The sequence below is a fragment of the Acanthochromis polyacanthus genome, chromosome 7 (genome assembly GCF_021347895.1).
Source record: "Acanthochromis polyacanthus isolate Apoly-LR-REF ecotype Palm Island chromosome 7, KAUST_Apoly_ChrSc, whole genome shotgun sequence".
Classification (NCBI taxonomy): Eukaryota; Metazoa; Chordata; class Actinopteri; family Pomacentridae; genus Acanthochromis; species Acanthochromis polyacanthus.
In genome coordinates, this window is record NC_067119.1 from 3,623,468 (window position 1) to 3,644,071 (window position 20,604).

General features: G+C 43.5%; 1 protein-coding gene and 2 non-coding genes across 3 annotated transcripts; all 3 read left to right on the top strand.

Moving 5' to 3' along the window:
* The first annotated feature begins 484 nt into the window (after positions 1–484).
* Positions 485–556, top strand: trnac-gca (transfer RNA cysteine (anticodon GCA)). Its single transcript has one exon. It is a non-coding gene; the product is annotated as a tRNA-Cys (tRNA).
* A 1,265-nt stretch (positions 557–1,821) lies between these two features.
* On the top strand, positions 1,822–1,893 carry trnac-gca (transfer RNA cysteine (anticodon GCA)). The gene has a single exon. It is a non-coding gene; the product is annotated as a tRNA-Cys (tRNA).
* Positions 1,894–5,442: 3,549 nt separating this feature from the next.
* Positions 5,443–6,411, top strand: LOC110968632 (taste receptor type 2 member 40). The gene has a single exon (XM_022218560.2). It carries the CDS (start codon positions 5,443–5,445, stop codon positions 6,409–6,411), a length of 969 nt encoding a protein of 322 aa, XP_022074252.2.
* Positions 6,412–20,604: the final 14,193 nt, after the last annotated feature.

A 20,604-nucleotide genomic window follows, 5' to 3' on the forward strand; every position in this document is an offset into this window, starting at 1 on the left:
ACTGTCAAGATAACCAGCATTGTTCACCTCGGCTGTCGGTGGTTTTATTTTAATGTTGTGTCTGCTGGGTGGAAACACAAAACACTACTGGGGAGTTTCATCGTCACAGCAGCCAACAAAGAAATGTACGCGTCTTCTTCCTCTAGACAAACTGAGAAAACGTAGGCTAAAAATCAGATGAATTCAGGTTCTAATTCGGTCACTCGCTTGACCGTGGGTCTGAGGATTGTTATCAGTTACATTCTCACTCTATTTGCTCACCTGCTGCTTTTAGAAACTGCTGTGGACAAATAATAAACCGACACTCCCTTTATACTGTAAAACAACACATGGAAGCTCAGCTGCCGAAATACTCTGACGTCTCTGTACAGCAATCTTTCGTACATGCCAAAAGCACTGGGCTGAGTGGGTCCCAGCAAAAAAAAACAAAAAACAGAGAAAACAGAGTGGTGCATGATGGGAGTAGGTGGTGGTCCAACAGCATGGGGGTATAGCTCAGTGGTAGAGCATTTGACTGCAGATCAAGAGGTCTCCGGTTCAAATCCGGATGCCCCCTGCTTTATGCCGCACACCTCAAAATGTGCTTTATGTCCACATTTCCTCCACCTTACAAGGTAAATAAATAAATACTACAGGCACAGGTTGGAAAACTTTTAGCCTTTCAAGAAATTTTCTGTTAAATACTGTTAACTCACAACAGAAAATGCATCAAACCTTCTTTATAAAAGGCACTTCCATCAATATTCTGCACAAATAATGAACAAAAAAAGCTTCAAAATAACAAATATGGTTATTTAGGGCCCGTAAGTTGTTTTTTTTTCTGCCTCTGACCTGCAATACCCTTGTGACCGGCTATGCTATTCAACAAAATAAAATACTATAATAAAGAGCATTACATTAATTTTAGAGTGGTGTGTTTTCAACGTTGGCTTTCTGTTGACATCAGGCGTGAACTAACCGTGACGTCACCCGTTGGTTTCAACGCTGAGAAAATGAAGCCCGGATTTTGCTACTTCCTGGTCGCCGTTTTGGATTTTTTGGAGCCAGTGACGTAAAAAGCATCATCAAACAGGCTGGACCGGAGAGCAACTAGGGGCAGGACCCTAGTCTGATAGACTGATAGACTGTCTATCAAGTATAGCCACGCCCCCTGGCTCCGCCAACTTTAACGATTTATTTAAAATTCAGTATTGATTTATTTTAAGATCGGCCACCTGATCTCTCATTTTGACCATGAAAACTAACAGGAAAAAAATCCAGAGCTGTAGAACATCAGTCTATCAAATTTTATTTTTTCCAAAAATGAATTGGGGTCTATGGAGAAAAAGCTTTTTGGAGCCAACCCTAGCGGACGGCGTGATATTGCAAGTTTTGACACTTCCAGGTCGGCTTCATTTTTGGAGCCAGATTCTACGTCCATCTTTATATACAGTCTGTGGTTGCCATCTAGTTTATTTCATTTTTATTTAGTTTTCCATCCACTCATTAAATGTCGGGCTCTCTCTAGCATCCACCAACAATACATTCAATAAACGTTTATCCTTTTTTAACCAGTCTTGAGGTCTACAGCTATAAAATAGAGTCTTACTTTGTAGGAACATTTCACACCATAACGTGTCTCGTGTATCTCTCTCCACAAACAGAATAATTCCAGAAAATATGCTAATAGTTTGCATTTTTCCCCAGCAAACCAGAAGGCTTTTGTGATCACGTGACTTCTGACTGGGTGTGATAAAACACCTTATCAGGGTTCTGTGTGTTTATGTGAATTAGTTCTCTGAAGGCCAGCTGAACACCAGGGTATAACAAGCTCTAATATGTGGGGGTATAGCTCAGTGGTAGAGCATTTGACTGCAGATCAAGAGGTCTCTGGTTCAAATCCGGATGCCCCCTGCTTCCTCTTTGACACAGTTTAATAACTGTCCTCTTACCTTGTTGAGGTTGGGCTTCAGGGTGTCTTTCTTCGCTTCGTCACACTCCTGACTCAGCTCGTCCTCTTTGTCTCGCAGGGCATCTCTCTCTTTTCTGAGAGGTTCAGCTTCGCTCTGCAGGAAGAGAAGCTGCTCCAGTCGGCAGCTGTGTAGGTCCTTCACCCTCTGGAGGAAGCTCGACTCCTCCTGCTCCTCTGCACCGGCCTCCGAGAAGCTCTCAGTGTTTGTCAGCATCCTGGTGCTGGAGGACAGGAGACATTTACTGTGTGTAACAACAAACGGAACCAGGATTAAAAATGGAATGGACTTTACCTTTCCGTCTTCAGAGCTTCTTCTGACTGCCGGTGGAGGATGTCTTCCTCTTCCTTCTCAATGAGCAGCTGCATCTGTAAAGCCTCTACCTCAGTCAGCTGCTCCTCCAGTTTAGACGCTGAGGAGACGAAAGCAGAGTAAAGGAGGAGAGGATGCTGCCGTCGTTTAACTCGACCCACCACACCTTTCCAGCATTAGTCTCTCTGCTGGGTTTTTAGAACTTTATAAAAACAACACTTTTTATCTGTTTACTCAGTTTCCAGTTACAGAAAACTGATCAACAGTTTTTATAATCACTTTATTTAAATTGGTGAAACTACAACGCAAAACACGTCACCTGGAGGCAAATGAGTAGCAGACTTTCTATCGCTCTGTGATGGGTGTCGCTGTATTACTCTTATAGCTTCGGTGGCTTTAGCTAAAGTTCGTTAAAAAGATAAAGTGATCTGTTGCTGATTATTTAAAAAGAAAATGAGAAAAGAGGAGGTGGACAAAGAGAGGTCAGACACCTGATGATCAGATCAGGTGGAGGCAGGAAGACGCTGAACCATGAAGGAAAAAAGAAGCCATTCAAATACAACGACTAACGCGGAAGTAGGGCCTTCTGTCAACATCACACTAACGTTAATCGCTTCAAAGATGAACCCGGCTCATGTTCGGTGTGACCGTCTCACCCTGAAGCCTCCTCTCTGATTCCAGTTCATCTCTGAGCGACTGCAGCTTCTCCATCTGCTGCTTGTAAAGTTTCTGCTTTAAAGCCTCTTCGTCCTGTTTGGCCATTGCCTCCTGATTCTCGAACTCCTCCCACAGATCCAACACCTTCTTCCTCTTAACCACCACTGGGTACTTCAGGTACTTGGTGCTGTCCGTCTTGTCTCTCTCCAGAGCGTCGTACTCGGAGACGAGCTCCTCATTCTGAGCCTCCAGTTTGTCACATGCACACCTGCAGGAAGAAGAGCAGCATGACGGTTTTATTTTTAATGACTGCACACTGAGAGTCAAATTAAAACTGTGACCAACAGACGTTATCAAGAAGGTGAAATATAACAATATTTCTAGGAGTCGAAGTAAAATTTGTAGAGAACAAGTGAATGTAGGAAAGTCTTCATTGAAAACGAAAAGGAGATCAAACTAAAGCCAGCTAAATTAACTTAAAGCTAAAAATAGAAAAATAAACTGACATAATGAGATTAGATTTGACTATTACAAATGCTTTAACAGTGAAGATTTCAAAGCAGTTTCAAGTCACTATGGACAGTTTTTTTTTCTGATTTTGGACACATTTTTAATCATTTTGAACAAATTTTGCGTCATTCTGGATTCACTACGAGTAATTCTGATCACATTTCAAGTCAGTTTAGACAATCTTCATCTAATTTTTAATCATTTTGGACAAGTTTCACATAATTTTGTACAATTTATTTTTTTTATTTTTAAATTGTTCATCCATGTTAAACAGGTTTTCAAGTCTAAATGTAAAAAAAAAAAAAAAAAAAAGAAACACTGTCTTGTCATATTTGCCACAAATCAAATTCTACTGATGTAAGAACCTCCAAAGACTGTAATTTAGTAGAAATATGGATCCATCCATATAGTATATAAGCTTACAGGAACTTTCTGGGGACACAAAACCAACCTTGTTGGAAGATTTTGCACTTTTTTTTCAATTTTCAGGACCAATAATTAAAGTTTTGGTCCAATTTTCTGAAACAAATGGCCTAAAATTGCCCAAAATCAATGCAAAATTATTCACAAATACATGAAAACTAATGTGGTTTCTTATAACGATGTGTTTTTTATGTAAAATTGCTAAAAACAGTTAACATGGCGGCTGTGGCAGATTAACGGCACAAACACACGCTAATTCTAACACGGCTAACGTCATTGTAACGGTAGAGGGAATAAAGCCGGGTATTTGTACTTTATGCCACATTAATTCACAAATTAAGACATTTAATGCCAAAATATAATACAAATATGTCTATAATTCTTAGTTTACACAAATTATGGAGGTTTTATTTCGACAAAAGGGAAGCTAACGGTCTCACCCCTCCAACTGCTCCTCCAGATACCGAATTTGGATCAAATACAAGGACTATTCTTGGTCCTCAGAACCGATTTTACTCGCCATAGTTGTGTGTATTTGTCTCTTTTCTATGTCCTTGAGGTTTTCAATAGTTATTTCCGGCTTTTTATTACCCATTTTCAGTACATTTTTGGAGGAAAATCAACACAAAAGTCTAGAAACGAGCTAACGTCGTTGCAAGGAATGCTGCGTTCAGGGACTGCTCCGAAAGTTCGACCTAAACTACTCTTCACTAATATAATATAATATAATATAATATAATATAATATAATATAATATAATATAATATAATATAATATAATATAATATAACAGTAAGAAATTTTACAGAAAGATCAACGGTGAGAAACTAGCATTAGGCTACATTATTATTGAATGCTGCCTTCAGGGACAATTTGCAAACCTTTTTAAGTTGAATATTAGTTTGTTTTTGTTCATTTCAGTAAATTTTAGTGTGGTTTAGTTTAATTTAGTGATTTTTTTTCCTTTCTGGTCTTTTACATTCTCTGCTTTCAAAACAATCAATTTTTACTTGTGTGTATAATAAAACAAGGAAAATTCAGTAAATGCATTAATGCATACATGAGGAAAAATGAAATTCAGATAATACAACAAACATAAGATAAGGTAACAAGACTCAGACTATACTTGTGTGTATAATAAAATACAGGGAAAATTCATTAAATGCATTAATAAATACATAAATTAGGAAAAATAATATTCAGATAATATAACAAACATAAGCTGAGGTAACAAGACCCAGACATTTGCTCATATGTATAATAAAACAGACTGAAAACTGCAAAAAACTAAGTGAAAAACGGTATAAATAAGAAAAATAAATTCAGATGACATGAAAAATGCCAGATAAGGTGAGAAGACAGACATAAACAAAAACAGAACAGTCATATTATTCTCTAATTGCTCCGTTTGCAGTCGACTTCTGTTCTGTAATTAAAGGAAGCAGGGAGGTGACTGATCTCCCTGACGTCTAATTTCTGCTTTAATATGCACCAATGCTCATTAGAGAGATCCATGCTGGGTATTTTAATGTTCTCTGCTCAGTGAGGATCATTCGTCTGTGGAGCTCTGAAGGATGCGTCCATCGTCCACCATGTTGGGTTCTGCAGACGTGAAGCTGTTCGCCACCTTCGTCCTGCTCGTCCTCGGAGCGCTGGCCAACGTCTTCAACCTGGCGGTCACGCTGGCGCAGAAGCAGCGGTCCGGAGGAGGCGGAACCGTCGCCGTCGTCATCTGCTTCATCTCTCTGGGCAACGTCCTGCTGCAGGCCTCCACTTTCGTCCTCGTGATGTCCGTCTGGGTCGGTGTCCTCTGCTGGCCGGACCTGCCCTTCTTCTTCTGCCTCATCCTGTTCGTCTGGCTCAGCAGCAGCTCCGTCAGCTTCTGGTCGGTGGCCGGGCTCAGCGTCCTCTACTGCGTGAAGGTGGTGAGTTTCTCCTCGGTGGTCTTCAGAGCTCTCCAGAGGAACATCTCGGTGGTCCTGAACGTCGCCTTATCGATGACCCTGTTGACCTCCTGCGTCGTGTTCGCCCCGTTCTTCTACCTCCATTTCCAGAAAGAAACTCTTCCCAACTCCACAGAAGGAGCTTCTTGTGTCATCAGGAAGCCTCTGTTCCCCACCTGGGTGGACGTCCATGTCTATGTGGTCGTCTTCATCTCCTACCTCACCCTCATGCCGTTAGCGATCATGCTACCGACTTCCCTGAGACTGGTGGTGTTCCTCTGCAGACACACCTCGTCCATGCAGAAGAAGCAGCAGCAGCATGGTGGATCTAATGCTGCAGAGTCCTACCTCCTCGTCTGCAGGCTGACTGTAGCTCTGGTCTGGGTTTACTTCACCACGCTCCTCACCATCTCCCTCTACTACTTCCATGCTATCTTCGCTTCTGGGCTGAGTGCCGACATGCTCTTCCTCGGTTTGTCTTTTTACTGCGTTGCTTCTGCGATGCTTCTTACCTGGTCCAACAAAAACCTGAGAGAAAAGCTCAGTTTGCTGCTCTGCAAGAGAAAGACGAAGGCCAGGAGAGCTGAAGATAAACAGGAAGTGACAGCCACAGTTTGAGGAGTTTCATGCCTACACCCAGTAGGAGGCGTCATTCAGACTATAGTTTGTGTTGGCAAGCAGAGAATTGAAGGTGTTTAGCTCGTAAAGGGGCACCAGGACAAAGACTTCTGTGATGCTTAAGAGCTTCTTGCTAGAGTTTGTGCGTCTCAGAAAAGCAGGAAACAACATGGTCTTGGATTGGATTTCTCATCCAGTAGATTTCAAAGTGGTCATTTTTATTTAGTATCTGCTGATTCCTAATGCAATTTTCCTCAAAAATAAACACCTCATGTATCGTAGATCAACTGTAGTGTTTTTTTCCACCAGGTGGAGCCTCTTTCTGTTTCAGAGGAGGCATCACTCAGACTACAGTTCATGTTGGTAAGCAGAGAAGGGTTTAGCTAGCAACGAGCACTATGACAAAGACTTCTGTGACACCTAATGACCTCGAGACAGAGCTGGAATCAATGGAGCCCGACTATCGCATGACTTCCTTGATGCTCCTTACCTGTTTAAAATAGAAAACTTGATAGACGCTCAGTGAGTTGTTCTGCAAGAGAAAAATAAAGCCAGGATTGCTGAAGATAAACAGGAAGTGACAGCAACTGTTTGACTGAGATTTATGTAGGGTTAAGTTAACATGTGCAGGAAAAAAAATATTTTCTAAATCAGGTGTTTGACAGCTTGAGAACAGCAAGTTTCCAGAGTACAGAAGAGGAGCTGTGGTGCATTTGGACACAGACTATGGAAACGTCCAGGTTTGGATTTATCATCCAGTAAGTTTCACAGTAGGGGCCCACTCAGCGCTTTGTGTGCAGGACTAGGGACACAATCTGTGCATCAGTCTGAGGGGTAGAAAAAAACTGAAGTGACGAGTTTCCATGTTGTTGCAGTTCTCCGTCTTCACCACCAGAGAGAGGTAAAGTCTGCAGGATCCTCATTGTCTTTTTAGTTCACATCAGATCACGTTTGCATCTGTGCAGAAGTTTGGAAATAAAAATAATTCCCCTGCTGCAAACTAACATACTTTCTTTATGTGATAATGTTTGCTTTATTAAAAGAAAAAAAAACTGAACAACAGTAGTAGCAAAAGTGTGTCTCTTGTAAAATGTGACAACTCCATCAACTCCTCACAACATGAACTGACCCATCAGCAAAAGTACTATTAGGACTTATCAGCGGATGACAGTTGGAGTGTCGATGAATTTAAAGTTTTCAAACCCTGTGGTAACACATCAGCCTCAGTGTCTGAAAATGAGGTAAATTGATGCCTACGAAGCAGGAGGAGGCTATAAAAAGACATAAAAGCGCCTTCAAGTTGCAATTTTCCACTGTTTTAAACGTCATTAGAAGGCGGCAGTAAAAAGAAGCTGTGGAAGTCAAGACGAGGTCTGGAGGTTGAAGTCGGACCCTCATATGGCTGCAAATGAGCTGCAGTTCCGTTCGTGCAGCTCTGAAGCACAAACAGGGTCATCAGGAAATAACTTTCCCTGAGAGCTCGTCTCAAAAGTCTCTGTCTGCAGGATGAAATGCAAAAACACGGAAACAAGCGTGTGAGATTAAGCTAAACTGGAGCTGTTTGGAGGAAGGAAGGAGCAGAATTTGAGTGTTGTGAGGCAGAAATATCGCTCAGAAGAAGGAAGAATTCCACTAAATATCATCAAGTTCTGGATGGAAATGTCCTGCAGTCGGTCAATAAACTGGAAGTGAAAAGAGTGATGATCCAAAGCAGAACTCAAGATCATGTTTAAACTACTTCAAGGAACACAAACTTCAGTTCTCTGCCTCAAAAATCTCTAAAACTGGTAGAAATCTGATGAAGACTGCCAAGAAAACTGAATGAAAATGTACAAAAACACTCTTATCTGGATTTACAAGCAGCGATTTCTGATAAATCTGACATTTACTGCTGTGTTTAAAAAAACGTACCTGCATAAACGCCTACTGTGGAGGTTGTATTGACATCTTTCTGCACCTTCTGCATGCATCTGTACCTGGATGTGAAACACAGTTTGAGTACAGATGTTCCTCCACCTGGAATCCAGCTGTGAGAAACTGATGGTGGTGAAGCAGTCGGAGGTCGACGGCTTCAATTAATCAGACGTCCTGAAGTCAAGTTGAACAGCTCATTGTAGAAAACTTACGAAACCGCCTAGAAACGAATTACAACAGCAGAAAATCATCAAGTACCAGCTCAGGAGATTTAGAAAGAAGTAGGAAAACAAATATTCACACCTGAGTGCAATAATAAACAGAACAAATTAACATATTGTTTCCATTGTTTTGGGACACTTTTTGGCTTTAAATCTTATCTTTTATCTAAATTGTTCAGCTAAAGTAATAATTGTGGATGGAGAGCACATATAGAACAGTTTTTTTTCTCCTAGGTACGTTCATCTTTTACAGGATTTTATACACTGGTCACATCTTAGTCAGGAAACTGGAAAGAAAATGGACGCTGTAGCTTAATTATTATTTACTGGAGGATTTGACTACAGGAGTATTTTGAAATTCCAAGGTCATGAGTCTGTCTGCAGCATGTAATTAGGATGAGGTAATCCGATTACAAAAATAAAGTAATTATAGTCAGCCCAGGGGCCGCATTTCTGCCATTAGACGGGAGCAAATATTGAAAATTAGATGTTTAAAAGGAAAGAACTGAATCTCGGTATGTGTTGTTCAAAGCGTTCCAGCAGGAAAAATCAAAAATATTCTGATTTCAGCAGGAAACTGGTTAAAAAATACTGTTTTCTCTCATTCTCTCTCATCCATTTTTTTCATCCTCAAATATAATATTTGCAGGAATTTAACTGCTAAAGCCATGAAATTTGGTGACGACTCAGACAGAATAGTTTGCAGCAGATCTAAATGATTAAATGTCTCCAACAGAGGACATTTTTAAATTACTGACACTTGATAACTGACAAAAGTGTAAAACATGTCCCAACTTCTGTCCCCTAGAAAGTTCCTGAAAGTATAGATTTATATGGATGGATTCATATTTCTACTGAAATCCAGTCTTTGGTCGACATTTCACCAACTTTTGAGGCTCTAACATTAGTAGAATTTGATGTGTGGAAAGTATAGCAAGACAATGTTTTAGGTTTTTTTGATATTTTGACAAAATGGCGATGTAAGACAAACAATGAGTTCACATGAAGACAACATGGAAGCAGCATGTAACTTTGCACATGTAACACCAACATATGGACCTCTGTGAACATCGGTTTTGTCTCCACCAATGAGTCCACATCAACATTTAGTCTAAATATCGAAAAAACGGAACCTTGTCCTTCCACACATCAGATTCCACTGATGTTAGAGCCTCAAAAGTTGGTGAAATGTCGACCAAAGACTGTATTTTAGTAGAAATATATATCCATACATAGATATACACTTACAGGAATTTTCTGGGGACGTAATACCACATTAATTTTAAAGTTCTGAAACCTTTCTCAAGATCCAATCATTAAAAAAACTTATCCTCTGCTGAGGCCATTCAGTCATTTAGATCTGCTTGAATCTATTCTGTCTGTGTCCTCATCTAATTTCATGTCTGTAGAAGTTTTATTCTGAAAATACTGAACCTTTAACTTTGGCTTCCCAGGTAAGAAGGTGAAGATATGACACTTCCCAGGTCTGAAAACACATAAAATTCTCAAAATTCTGCGAAAATATTCGACAGAGCTTAGTTTTGGGTCTCAAATAACCAAAAAGTAAAGTCAGAGCTAAACCTGAGATGGTGTAGCAACACCACTATCTGACATGACGAACACTGACCCAATGGACAACGAAGCAAACTCAAATTGCAAATGAAGGCAGCATGATTTGGGACACTTCATGCTGCCTTGTCTTTCTCTGTTATATCTAGAAGATGATGCCAAAAAAACTTGCAAAAAGTTGCTATAAAACTACAAATCTGCGCCGAGAAGTACCATTTAATGAAACTGTGTGAACTTCCTGTTTGAGCTGCAGATTTCAACCATCTAAACTGTTCTCCATCTGCGACATCAAACTTCTTTTTATCACAGAAATTGCAGGAAATTGACTTTTTGCTGACGTCAGCCCTGAAAACGGGAAAACTCATTATTTGACCACAGAGGATGCTGGAAGCCCAGATTAGCAGCAGCGGCGGCGGCGGCACACCTTCGACTTCGAACCTTTGGCCCCTTTGTTGTGGCGAGGACCTTCAGGGGTCGGTTGGGGTCACGCCACAACCAGAGAACCAAGGTTAATGCCTCAGAACCCGCTAATAACCCCCACCGCGGCCCCAGTAACCCCCTCCAGGGCCGCCTTCCCTCCGTCCACACGTCTGGTTCGCATTAAACGGACACATGTGGTCTTTGTTTTGAGAAGTGCGGCTGACACGAACCCATAACCGGCAGAACGAGTGGCAGATCGAGGCTTTAACTCTGTTTGGGGACTTTAAACAGGACGTATGGTAATGACAGGAAGCGTATGATTCGTTAAGGATGGAGAATCGAGTCGGCTGCCAAGATACGAATCTCCGAGCTTCACAGTCGCATGTTGCCGGAAAACCGGGACGACTTCAGTGTCCTCGGCTGAGATTTGCACTCGGAGCTGCTGCACAAAGTCTCAGTGTTGGGTTGATGAACACATGGAGGATGATGGACAGGGATCAAACCTGTGACCTTGTTTTATGACCAGACAATTTATTTAGCCAGCAGACCACCCTGCAGCAGCAAACAGCCCCAAGATGCTCTAATGAGGCTTCTTAAACAACAAGTCTGGTCAGATTACAGATAGATCCTTTACTTATGGGTGGAAAATCCAATGGAAACACCAAAATGTCTATCAACACTCCGAAAGATAATGTTTAGGCTCAACAACAATAATTAACAGTTTGCATCAATCTGTTTGAGTTAAGACATATTCTAATGGAGTTATGTTCAACCAGTTACCTATACCGAGTTAAAGGAATTAGCCTTTCCTCTACAGTCAAAGGTATTTTATAATTACCTGCTATCATAAACACAAAAACAAGTCTTTAAGTTGATTACTCATAAAAACTAAGTTGTTCCAAATAGTTCCTCTATGATATTTAAGAGGAATTTCATTACTTCATTACCATAATCGTGAATTTAAACTTTCTCTGATTAGATTTTCTTCATCGTTTTTTGTTGTTTTATGTTTTTGTTTATACAGTTAATGAAAATCCTGAACTAAAGCTCAAGCCAGTTTCATTAGGTTGCCTGAATTTGAATTTAATTATCATTATTTACAGCTTTGCCCTCATTTGTTATTTACTGTGAAGATGTAAATTAATACTTCAAAAACATATTTTACCAGTCATTATCAGTTATTTAACAATACAGGAGAAATCGGCAAAATAACTGTTTAATAGCTGCGCTTTTTTGTTGTACAGTGTATTGCTTTAATTCCACATCTCTCTGTGTATTTACACCTTCTCTACTGCTCTTATCTGAAGTGATGCTAAAATTAACCAGCAGCTGTTGTGTTTCTGTCTCGTCAGCATCTTTAAGGGAACTTCAGAAACACGACTCCAGCAGCAGATGTGATGAGGTTTAACCAGCAACCCTCATCACACACCAGCTCAGCATGAGCTCACCGGAATGAAACGCTGAGCACTTTTGTTGTGAACTTTTTTCTTTTTTTTATGGTTTTTGCATTTGTACCAAAAGGGGAATGCCGAGCTTCATCGCGATCATCTGAGCATGTGATAAGCAGACCGAAGCTTCCATTCAGGACGGACCAACAGCTGCTGCATCAGGACCAGATGTGGACAACAAAACATTTTCTGCTGAGAAAAAAGAAAAGAAAAACAAAGATCCTCGGCCTGATTTCACCTGGACAAAGACAGCATAACAAGGACTGGATGCAGGCCGGGAGCTGACTCATAGCTGGCAGATAGAAATAAATAACAGGGTTGTTTCAGATAGTGGTTAGACAGATAGTAGGTGTTTGGAGGTTAAATATTTATTATTTGGGACCCAAAACTATGTTCTGTAACAGATTTTTGCAGATTTCAGCTTCAGCAGCTGAGATGTTGGAGACTGTTCCTAAAAAAAACAGTTTTTTTTCTTTCTTCATCAGTCAAAGCGCTATGGGAGAGTGACAATGAAAGAGAAAGCAACTGTTGAAAAACGCTCTTAAATCTTGACTAGAGTTCATCTGGAGGCATATGGGCAACTCTGAAGTCAGCTGGAGGAAGGTTCTTTGGTCTGATGAAACCAAATGGAGTAGATAGGCCATCAGATTAGACATTATGTTAAGTGGAATGGACACAAACACACCATCCCCTACTGTGAAGCATGGTGGAGGTAGCGTTATGATGAAGCACGGTGGTGGCAGCATCATGATGTGAAGTATGGTGGCAGCATCATGACGTGAAGCACGGTGGTGGCAGCATCATGATGTGAAGCACGGTGGTGGCAGCATCATGACGTGAAGCACGGTGGTGGCAGCATCATGATGTGAAGCACAGTGGTGGCAGCATCATGATGTGAAGCACGGTGGTGGCAGCATCATGATGTGAAGTATGGTGGCAGCATCATGACGTGAAGCATGGTGGTGGCAGCATCATGATGTGAAGTATGGTGGCAGCATCATGACGAAGCAGGCAGCATCATGATGAAGCATGGTGGTGGCAGCATCATGATGAAGCATGGTGGTGGCAGCATCATGATGTGAAGCACGGTGGTGGCAGCATCATGATGTGAAGCACGGTGGTGGCAGCATCATGATGTGAAGTATGGTGGCAGCATCATGACGTGAAGCACGGTGGTGGCAGCATCATGATGTGAAGCACGGTGGTGGCAGCATCATGACGTGAAGCACGGTGGTGGCAGCATCATGATGTGAAGCACAGTGGTGGCAGCATCATGATGTGAAGCACAGTGGTGGCAGCATCATGATGAAGCATGGTGGTGGCAGCATCATGATGTGAAGCACGGTGGTGGCAGCATCATGATGTGAAGCACGGTGGTGGCAGCATCATGATGTGAAGTATGGTGGCAGCATCATGACGTGAAGCACGGTGGTGGCAGCATCATGATGTGAAGCACGGTGGTGGCAGCATCATGACGTGAAGCATGGTGGTGGCAGCATCATGATGTGAAGTATGGTGGCAGCATCATGACGAAGCAGGCAGCATCATGATGAAGCATGGTGGTGGCAGCATCATGATGTGAAGCACGGTGGTGGCAGCATCATGATGAAGCATGGTGGTGGCAGCATCATGATGTGAAGCACGGTGGTGGCAGCATCATGATGTGAAGCACGGTGGTGGCAGCATCATGATGTGAAGCACGGTGGTGGCAGCATCATGATGAAGCATGGTGGTGGCAGCATCATGATGTGAAGCATGGTGGTGGCAGCATCATGACAGGAAGCACAGAAGTAGCAGTATCACCTGACAGAGCTTTATCAGTTTTATGAAGACGAATGAGGTAAAATTTCAGTGTACAGATGTTCAGGATGATCGAGACCAACAGGATCAAAGATGGAACTGCAACCAAAGCTGCACCTATTAATTGTTTTAATAAATTGAGTGCAGAAATCGGCTTTCACTTTGACATGAAAGAGTCTGTTTTTGGGGGATAAATTCTCCAAAAATAAAGGGAATTAAATTGACCTCGACTCAAGGTTAAAGAGGAACCAAATGGTAGAACTTCCTAGTAGGTGAATTCTTCTATCTAGGTCACCAACCTCCCGCTCCCTACAAACACTTAATCCATGTAATGAGTAAGAAGGAATCACAAAAGATTAAGAGAGCAAACATGATAACACCCTCACAGAGGGCTGAACTTGACTGCAATGACTCAACAAACAACTGATTAAACTTGGATGTTGCTGTTTAACTTTGTGCAGCGGTTGTCTGTTAAATTCCATGGGTTTTCCTTGTACCTTCATTATCACGTTATGAGAAACTCCAAGTTTTCAGCATTTCCTCTCCACTGGTGTCACTCAGGCAGATTCCTGAGTCTTTATTGGACTTGGCAGCGACTTGGATCCTAATTTTGAGGCGTATTTCTTCTCTAACTGTGAGCTGCTGTCATGTTTTGGCGGTTTGCCAGCGCTTGTAAAAAAACAGCGAGAAGGAAAACGTACTGGGACCATCTGTGGGGAACATGAGATAGCTTGTTTATATAATTCACATGATGACGATGGCTGGTACAGCGCAGGTTGGTTCATTTAAATCTGCTCACTTTAGACAATAATGTGGAAAGTCCAGAGTGAATGAAGTAACGGAGCTGCCGGAGATCAAGAACCCTTTCTTTTCAAACACAGTAAAACTATGTGGAGCATGATCAAAACACAGTAGATCTGAGCCGGAGCTACAATATTTCTCAGATGTCCGCCTCAAGCTGAAATTATCTCAATGATTTAGTTTCAGCCTTAATGGATGGACGCAAATACACACTTTGCAGGTGCAGTAAAACAAAACCATGACTAAACATCAATGACAGCTTCTTTAATCATTAACATGAAACAATTGTTCTTTTTATTAACTATTCATCACCTCTCAGCTTTACTTAATGATCAGGGCGGTTTGTAGTGCTGGTTCTGAAAGATGCTGTATCATGACATCTAAAAAATGTCATTAAAGAAAACATTAAAGCCATCTTTTAGCGTTTGCTTGAGTTAATGTCATTTAAAATTTGGAAACTGATTTTACCTGAACTGATGCTGGAATTAAATGAAGCGATGCATGACGGTGGCAGCATCATGAAGTGAAGCACTGTGCTGGCGGCATCATGACGTGAAGCACTGTGCTGGCGGCATCATGACGTGAAGAATGGTGGTGGCAGCAGCATGATGTGAAGAATGGTAGTGGCGGCAGCATGACGTGAAGAATGGTAGTGGCGGCAGCATGATGTGAAGAATGGTAGTGGCGGCATCATGACGTGAAGAATGGTAGTGGCAGCAGCATGATGTGAAGAATGGTAGTGGCGGCATCACGATGTGAAGAATGGTAGTGGCGGCATCATGACGTGAAGAATGGTAGTGGCAGCAGCATGATGTGAAGAATGGTAGTGGCAGCATCATGACGTGAAGAATGGTAGTGGCAGCAGCATGATGTGAAGAATGGTAGTGGCGGCAGCATGATGTGAAGAATGGTAGTGGCGGCATCATGACGTGAAGAATGGTAGTGGCAGCAGCATGATGTGAAGAATGGTAGTGGCAGCAGCATGATGTGAAGAATGGTAGTGGCGGCAGCATGACGTGAAGAATGGTAGTGGCGGCAGCATGATGTGAAGAATGGTGGTGGCGGCATCATGACGTGAAGAATGGTAGTGGCGGCATCATGACGTGAAGAATGGTAGTGGCGGCATCATGACGTGAAGAATGGTAGTGGCGGCATCATGACGTGAAGAATGGTAGTGGCGGCAGCATGACGTGAAGAATGGTAGTGGCGGCATCATGACGTGAAGAATGGTGGTGGCAGCATCATGATGTGAAGTATGATGGTGGCAGCATCATGACGTGAAGAATGGTAGTGGCGGCAGCATGACGTGAAGAATGGTAGTGGCGGCAGCATGATGTGAAGAATGGTAGTGGCGGCATCATGACGTGAAGAATGGTAGTGGCAGCAGCATGATGTGAAGAATGGTAGTGGCGGCATCACGATGTGAAGAATGGTAGTGGCAGCAGCATGATGTGAAGAATGGTAGTGGCAGCATCATGACGTGAAGAATGGTAGTGGCAGCAGCATGATGTGAAGAATGGTAGTGGCGGCAGCATGATGTGAAGAATGGTAGTGGCGGCATCATGACGTGAAGAATGGTAGTGGCAGCAGCATGATGTGAAGAATGGTAGTGGCAGCAGCATGATGTGAAGAATGGTAGTGGCGGCAGCATGACGTGAAGAATGGTAGTGGCGGCAGCATGATGTGAAGAATGGTAGTGGCGGCATCATGACGTGAAGAATGGTAGTGGCGGCATCATGACGTGAAGAATGGTAGTGGCGGCAGCATGACGTGAAGAATGGTAGTGGCGGCATCATGACGTGAAGAATGGTGGTGGCAGCATCATGATGTGAAGTATGATGGTGGCAGCATCATGACGTGAAGAATGGTAGTGGCGGCAGCATGACGTGAAGAATGGTAGTGGCGGCAGCATGACGTGAAGAATGGTAGTGGCGGCAGCATGATGTGAAGAATGGTAGTGGCGGCAGCATGATGTGAAGAATGGTAGTGGCGGCAGCATGATGTGAAGAATGGTAGTGGCGGCAGCATGACGTGAAGAATGGTAGTGGCGGCATCATGACGTGAAGAATGGTAGTGGCGGCAGCATGACGTGAAGAATGGTAGTGGCGGCATCATGACGTGAAGAATGGTGGTGGCAGCATCATGATGTGAAGTATGATGGTGGCGGCATCACGATGTGAAGCATGGAGGTGGCAGCATCATGACGTGAAGAATGGTAGTGGCGGCAGCATGACGTGAAGAATGGTAGTGGCGGCAGCATGATGTGAAGAATGGTAGTGGCGGCAGCATGACGTGAAGAATGGTAGTGGCGGCAGCATGATGTGAAGAATGGTAGTGGCAGCAGCATGACGTGAAGAATGGTGGTGGCAGCATCATGATGTGAAGAATGGTAGTGGCGGCAGCATGACGTGAAGAATGGTAGTGGCAGCAGCATGATGTGAAGAATGGTAGTGGCAGCAGCATGATGTGAAGAATGGTAGTGGCGGCAGCATGATGTGAAGAATGGTAGTGGCAGCAGCATGACGTGAAGAATGGTAGTGGCAGCATCATGACGTGAAGAATGGTGGTGGCAGCATCATGATGTGAAGTATGATGGTGGCGGCATCACGATGTGAAGCATGGAGGTGGCAGCATCATGACGTGAAGAATGGTAGTGGCGGCAGCATGACGTGAAGAATGGTAGTGGCGGCAGCATGATGTGAAGAATGGTAGTGGCGGCAGCATGACGTGAAGAATGGTAGTGGCGGCAGCATGACGTGAAGAATGGTAGTGGCGGCAGCATGATGTGAAGAGTGGTAGTGGCGGCAGCATGATGTGAAGAATGGTAGTGGCGGCAGCATGACGTGAAGAATGGTAGTGGCGGCAGCATGATGTGAAGAATGGTAGTGGCGGCAGCATGATGTGAAGAATGGTAGTGGCGGCACCATGACGTGAAGAATGGTAGTGGCAGCAGCATGACGTGAAGAATGGTAGTGGCGGCACCATGACGTGAAGAATGGTAGTGGCGGCAGCATGATGTGAAGAATGGTGGTGGCGGCATCATGACGTGAAGAATGGTAGTGGCGGCATCATGACGTGAAGAATGGTAGTGGCGGCATCATGACGTGAAGAATGGTAGTGGCGGCATCATGACGTGAAGAATGGTAGTGGCGGCAGCATGACGTGAAGAATGGTAGTGGCGGCATCATGACGTGAAGAATGGTGGTGGCAGCATCATGATGTGAAGTATGATGGTGGCAGCATCATGACGTGAAGAATGGTAGTGGCGGCAGCATGACGTGAAGAATGGTAGTGGCGGCAGCATGATGTGAAGAATGGTAGTGGCGGCATCATGACGTGAAGAATGGTAGTGGCAGCAGCATGATGTGAAGAATGGTAGTGGCGGCATCACGATGTGAAGAATGGTAGTGGCGGCATCATGACGTGAAGAATGGTAGTGGCAGCAGCATGATGTGAAGAATGGTAGTGGCAGCATCATGACGTGAAGAATGGTAGTGGCAGCAGCATGATGTGAAGAATGGTAGTGGCGGCAGCATGATGTGAAGAATGGTAGTGGCGGCATCATGACGTGAAGAATGGTAGTGGCAGCAGCATGATGTGAAGAATGGTAGTGGCAGCAGCATGATGTGAAGAATGGTAGTGGCGGCAGCATGACGTGAAGAATGGTAGTGGCGGCAGCATGATGTGAAGAATGGTAGTGGCGGCATCATGACGTGAAGAATGGTAGTGGCGGCATCATGACGTGAAGAATGGTAGTGGCGGCAGCATGACGTGAAGAATGGTAGTGGCGGCATCATGACGTGAAGAATGGTGGTGGCAGCATCATGATGTGAAGTATGATGGTGGCAGCATCATGACGTGAAGAATGGTAGTGGCGGCAGCATGACGTGAAGAATGGTAGTGGCGGCAGCATGACGTGAAGAATGGTAGTGGCGGCAGCATGATGTGAAGAATGGTAGTGGCGGCAGCATGATGTGAAGAATGGTAGTGGCGGCAGCATGATGTGAAGAATGGTAGTGGCGGCAGCATGACGTGAAGAATGGTAGTGGCAGCAGCATGACGTGAAGAATGGTAGTGGCGGCAGCATGACGTGAAGAATGGTAGTGGCGGCATCATGACGTGAAGAATGGTGGTGGCAGCATCATGATGTGAAGTATGATGGTGGCGGCATCACGATGTGAAGCATGGAGGTGGCAGCATCATGACGTGAAGAATGGTAGTGGCGGCAGCATGACGTGAAGAATGGTAGTGGCGGCAGCATGATGTGAAGAATGGTAGTGGCGGCAGCATGACGTGAAGAATGGTAGTGGCGGCAGCATGATGTGAAGAATGGTAGTGGCAGCAGCATGACGTGAAGAATGGTGGTGGCAGCATCATGATGTGAAGAATGGTAGTGGCGGCAGCATGACGTGAAGAATGGTAGTGGCAGCAGCATGATGTGAAGAATGGTAGTGGCAGCAGCATGATGTGAAGAATGGTAGTGGCGGCAGCATGATGTGAAGAATGGTAGTGGCAGCAGCATGACGTGAAGAATGGTAGTGGCAGCATCATGACGTGAAGAATGGTGGTGGCAGCATCATGATGTGAAGTATGATGGTGGCGGCATCACGATGTGAAGCATGGAGGTGGCAGCATCATGACGTGAAGAATGGTAGTGGCGGCAGCATGACGTGAAGAATGGTAGTGGCGGCAGCATGATGTGAAGAATGGTAGTGGCGGCAGCATGACGTGAAGAATGGTAGTGGCGGCAGCATGATGTGAAGAATGGTAGTGGCGGCAGCATGATGTGAAGAATGGTAGTGGCGGCACCATGACGTGAAGAATGGTAGTGGCAGCAGCATGACGTGAAGAATGGTAGTGGCGGCACCATGACGTGAAGAATGGTAGTGGCAGCAGCATGACGTGAAGAATGGTAGTGGCGGCATCATGACGTGAAGAATGGTAGTGGCAGCAGCATGACGTGAAGAATGGTAGTGGCGGCATCATGACGTGAAGAATGGTAGTGGCGGCAGCATGACGTGAAGAATGGTAGTGGCGGCATCATGACGTGAAGAATGGTAGTGGCGGCATCATGACGTGAAGAATGGTAGTGGCGGCAGCATGACGTGAAGAATGGTAGTGGCGGCAGCATGATGTGAAGAATGGTAGTGGCGGCAGCATGATGTGAAGAATGGTAGTGGCGGCATCATGACGTGAAGAATGGTAGTGGCGGCATCATGACGCGAAGAATGGTGGTGGCAGCATCATGATGTGAAGTATGATGGTGGCGGCATCACGATGTGAAGCATGGAGGTGGCAGCATCATGACGTGAAGCATGGTGGTGGCAGCATCACGATGAAGCATGATGGTGGCATTATCATGACGTGAAGCATGGTCTTCTGGCTTTTATTCAGCTAATGTACAAGTGATGCAGCTAGCAAGCTAGCTAGGATCTTAAAGCCAAAACTGTTTGAAAATAAAACTTTGCTTTGCCAATTATTGGTGTTAAAGGAAAAGTTTTAAATATATATATATATTTCAGATTATAGATTCTTCTATTGTGTTTCATTCTGTGCATTAAATAAAAAGGATTTCAACTGTACTTAGCCTAGCCTAGCTTAACTAGGCTAATCAAGCATGGCTCTGTCCAAAGTGAAAAAAATATGTCTATAACACCTCCAAGATATGGTTTTCTAAAAATGTTGTGTCTAGTTCATTTAGTACATACATAAACAAAAGCACAAAGGGACTAAAAAGAAAAACTGAAAACAGAAATTAAACAAAACAGCAACTGAAAACAGGTTGAACGTGTCAGAAAAGTGACTGAAACTGTGATAGAAAACAGCAACTAAAAACGGGAATGGAAAAAGAATGAAAACAAGGACTCAAAATGAAAGTAAACTGACTGAAAATGAATGCATTTTATTTCATGAAAATGTAGATTTCACAACTATTTTCAAATGTTTCTGGATTTATTTTTTTTTTGACATCTGTGAGAAGGTTATTTTCTTAATCTACTTTAAATCCTAATAATTTACAG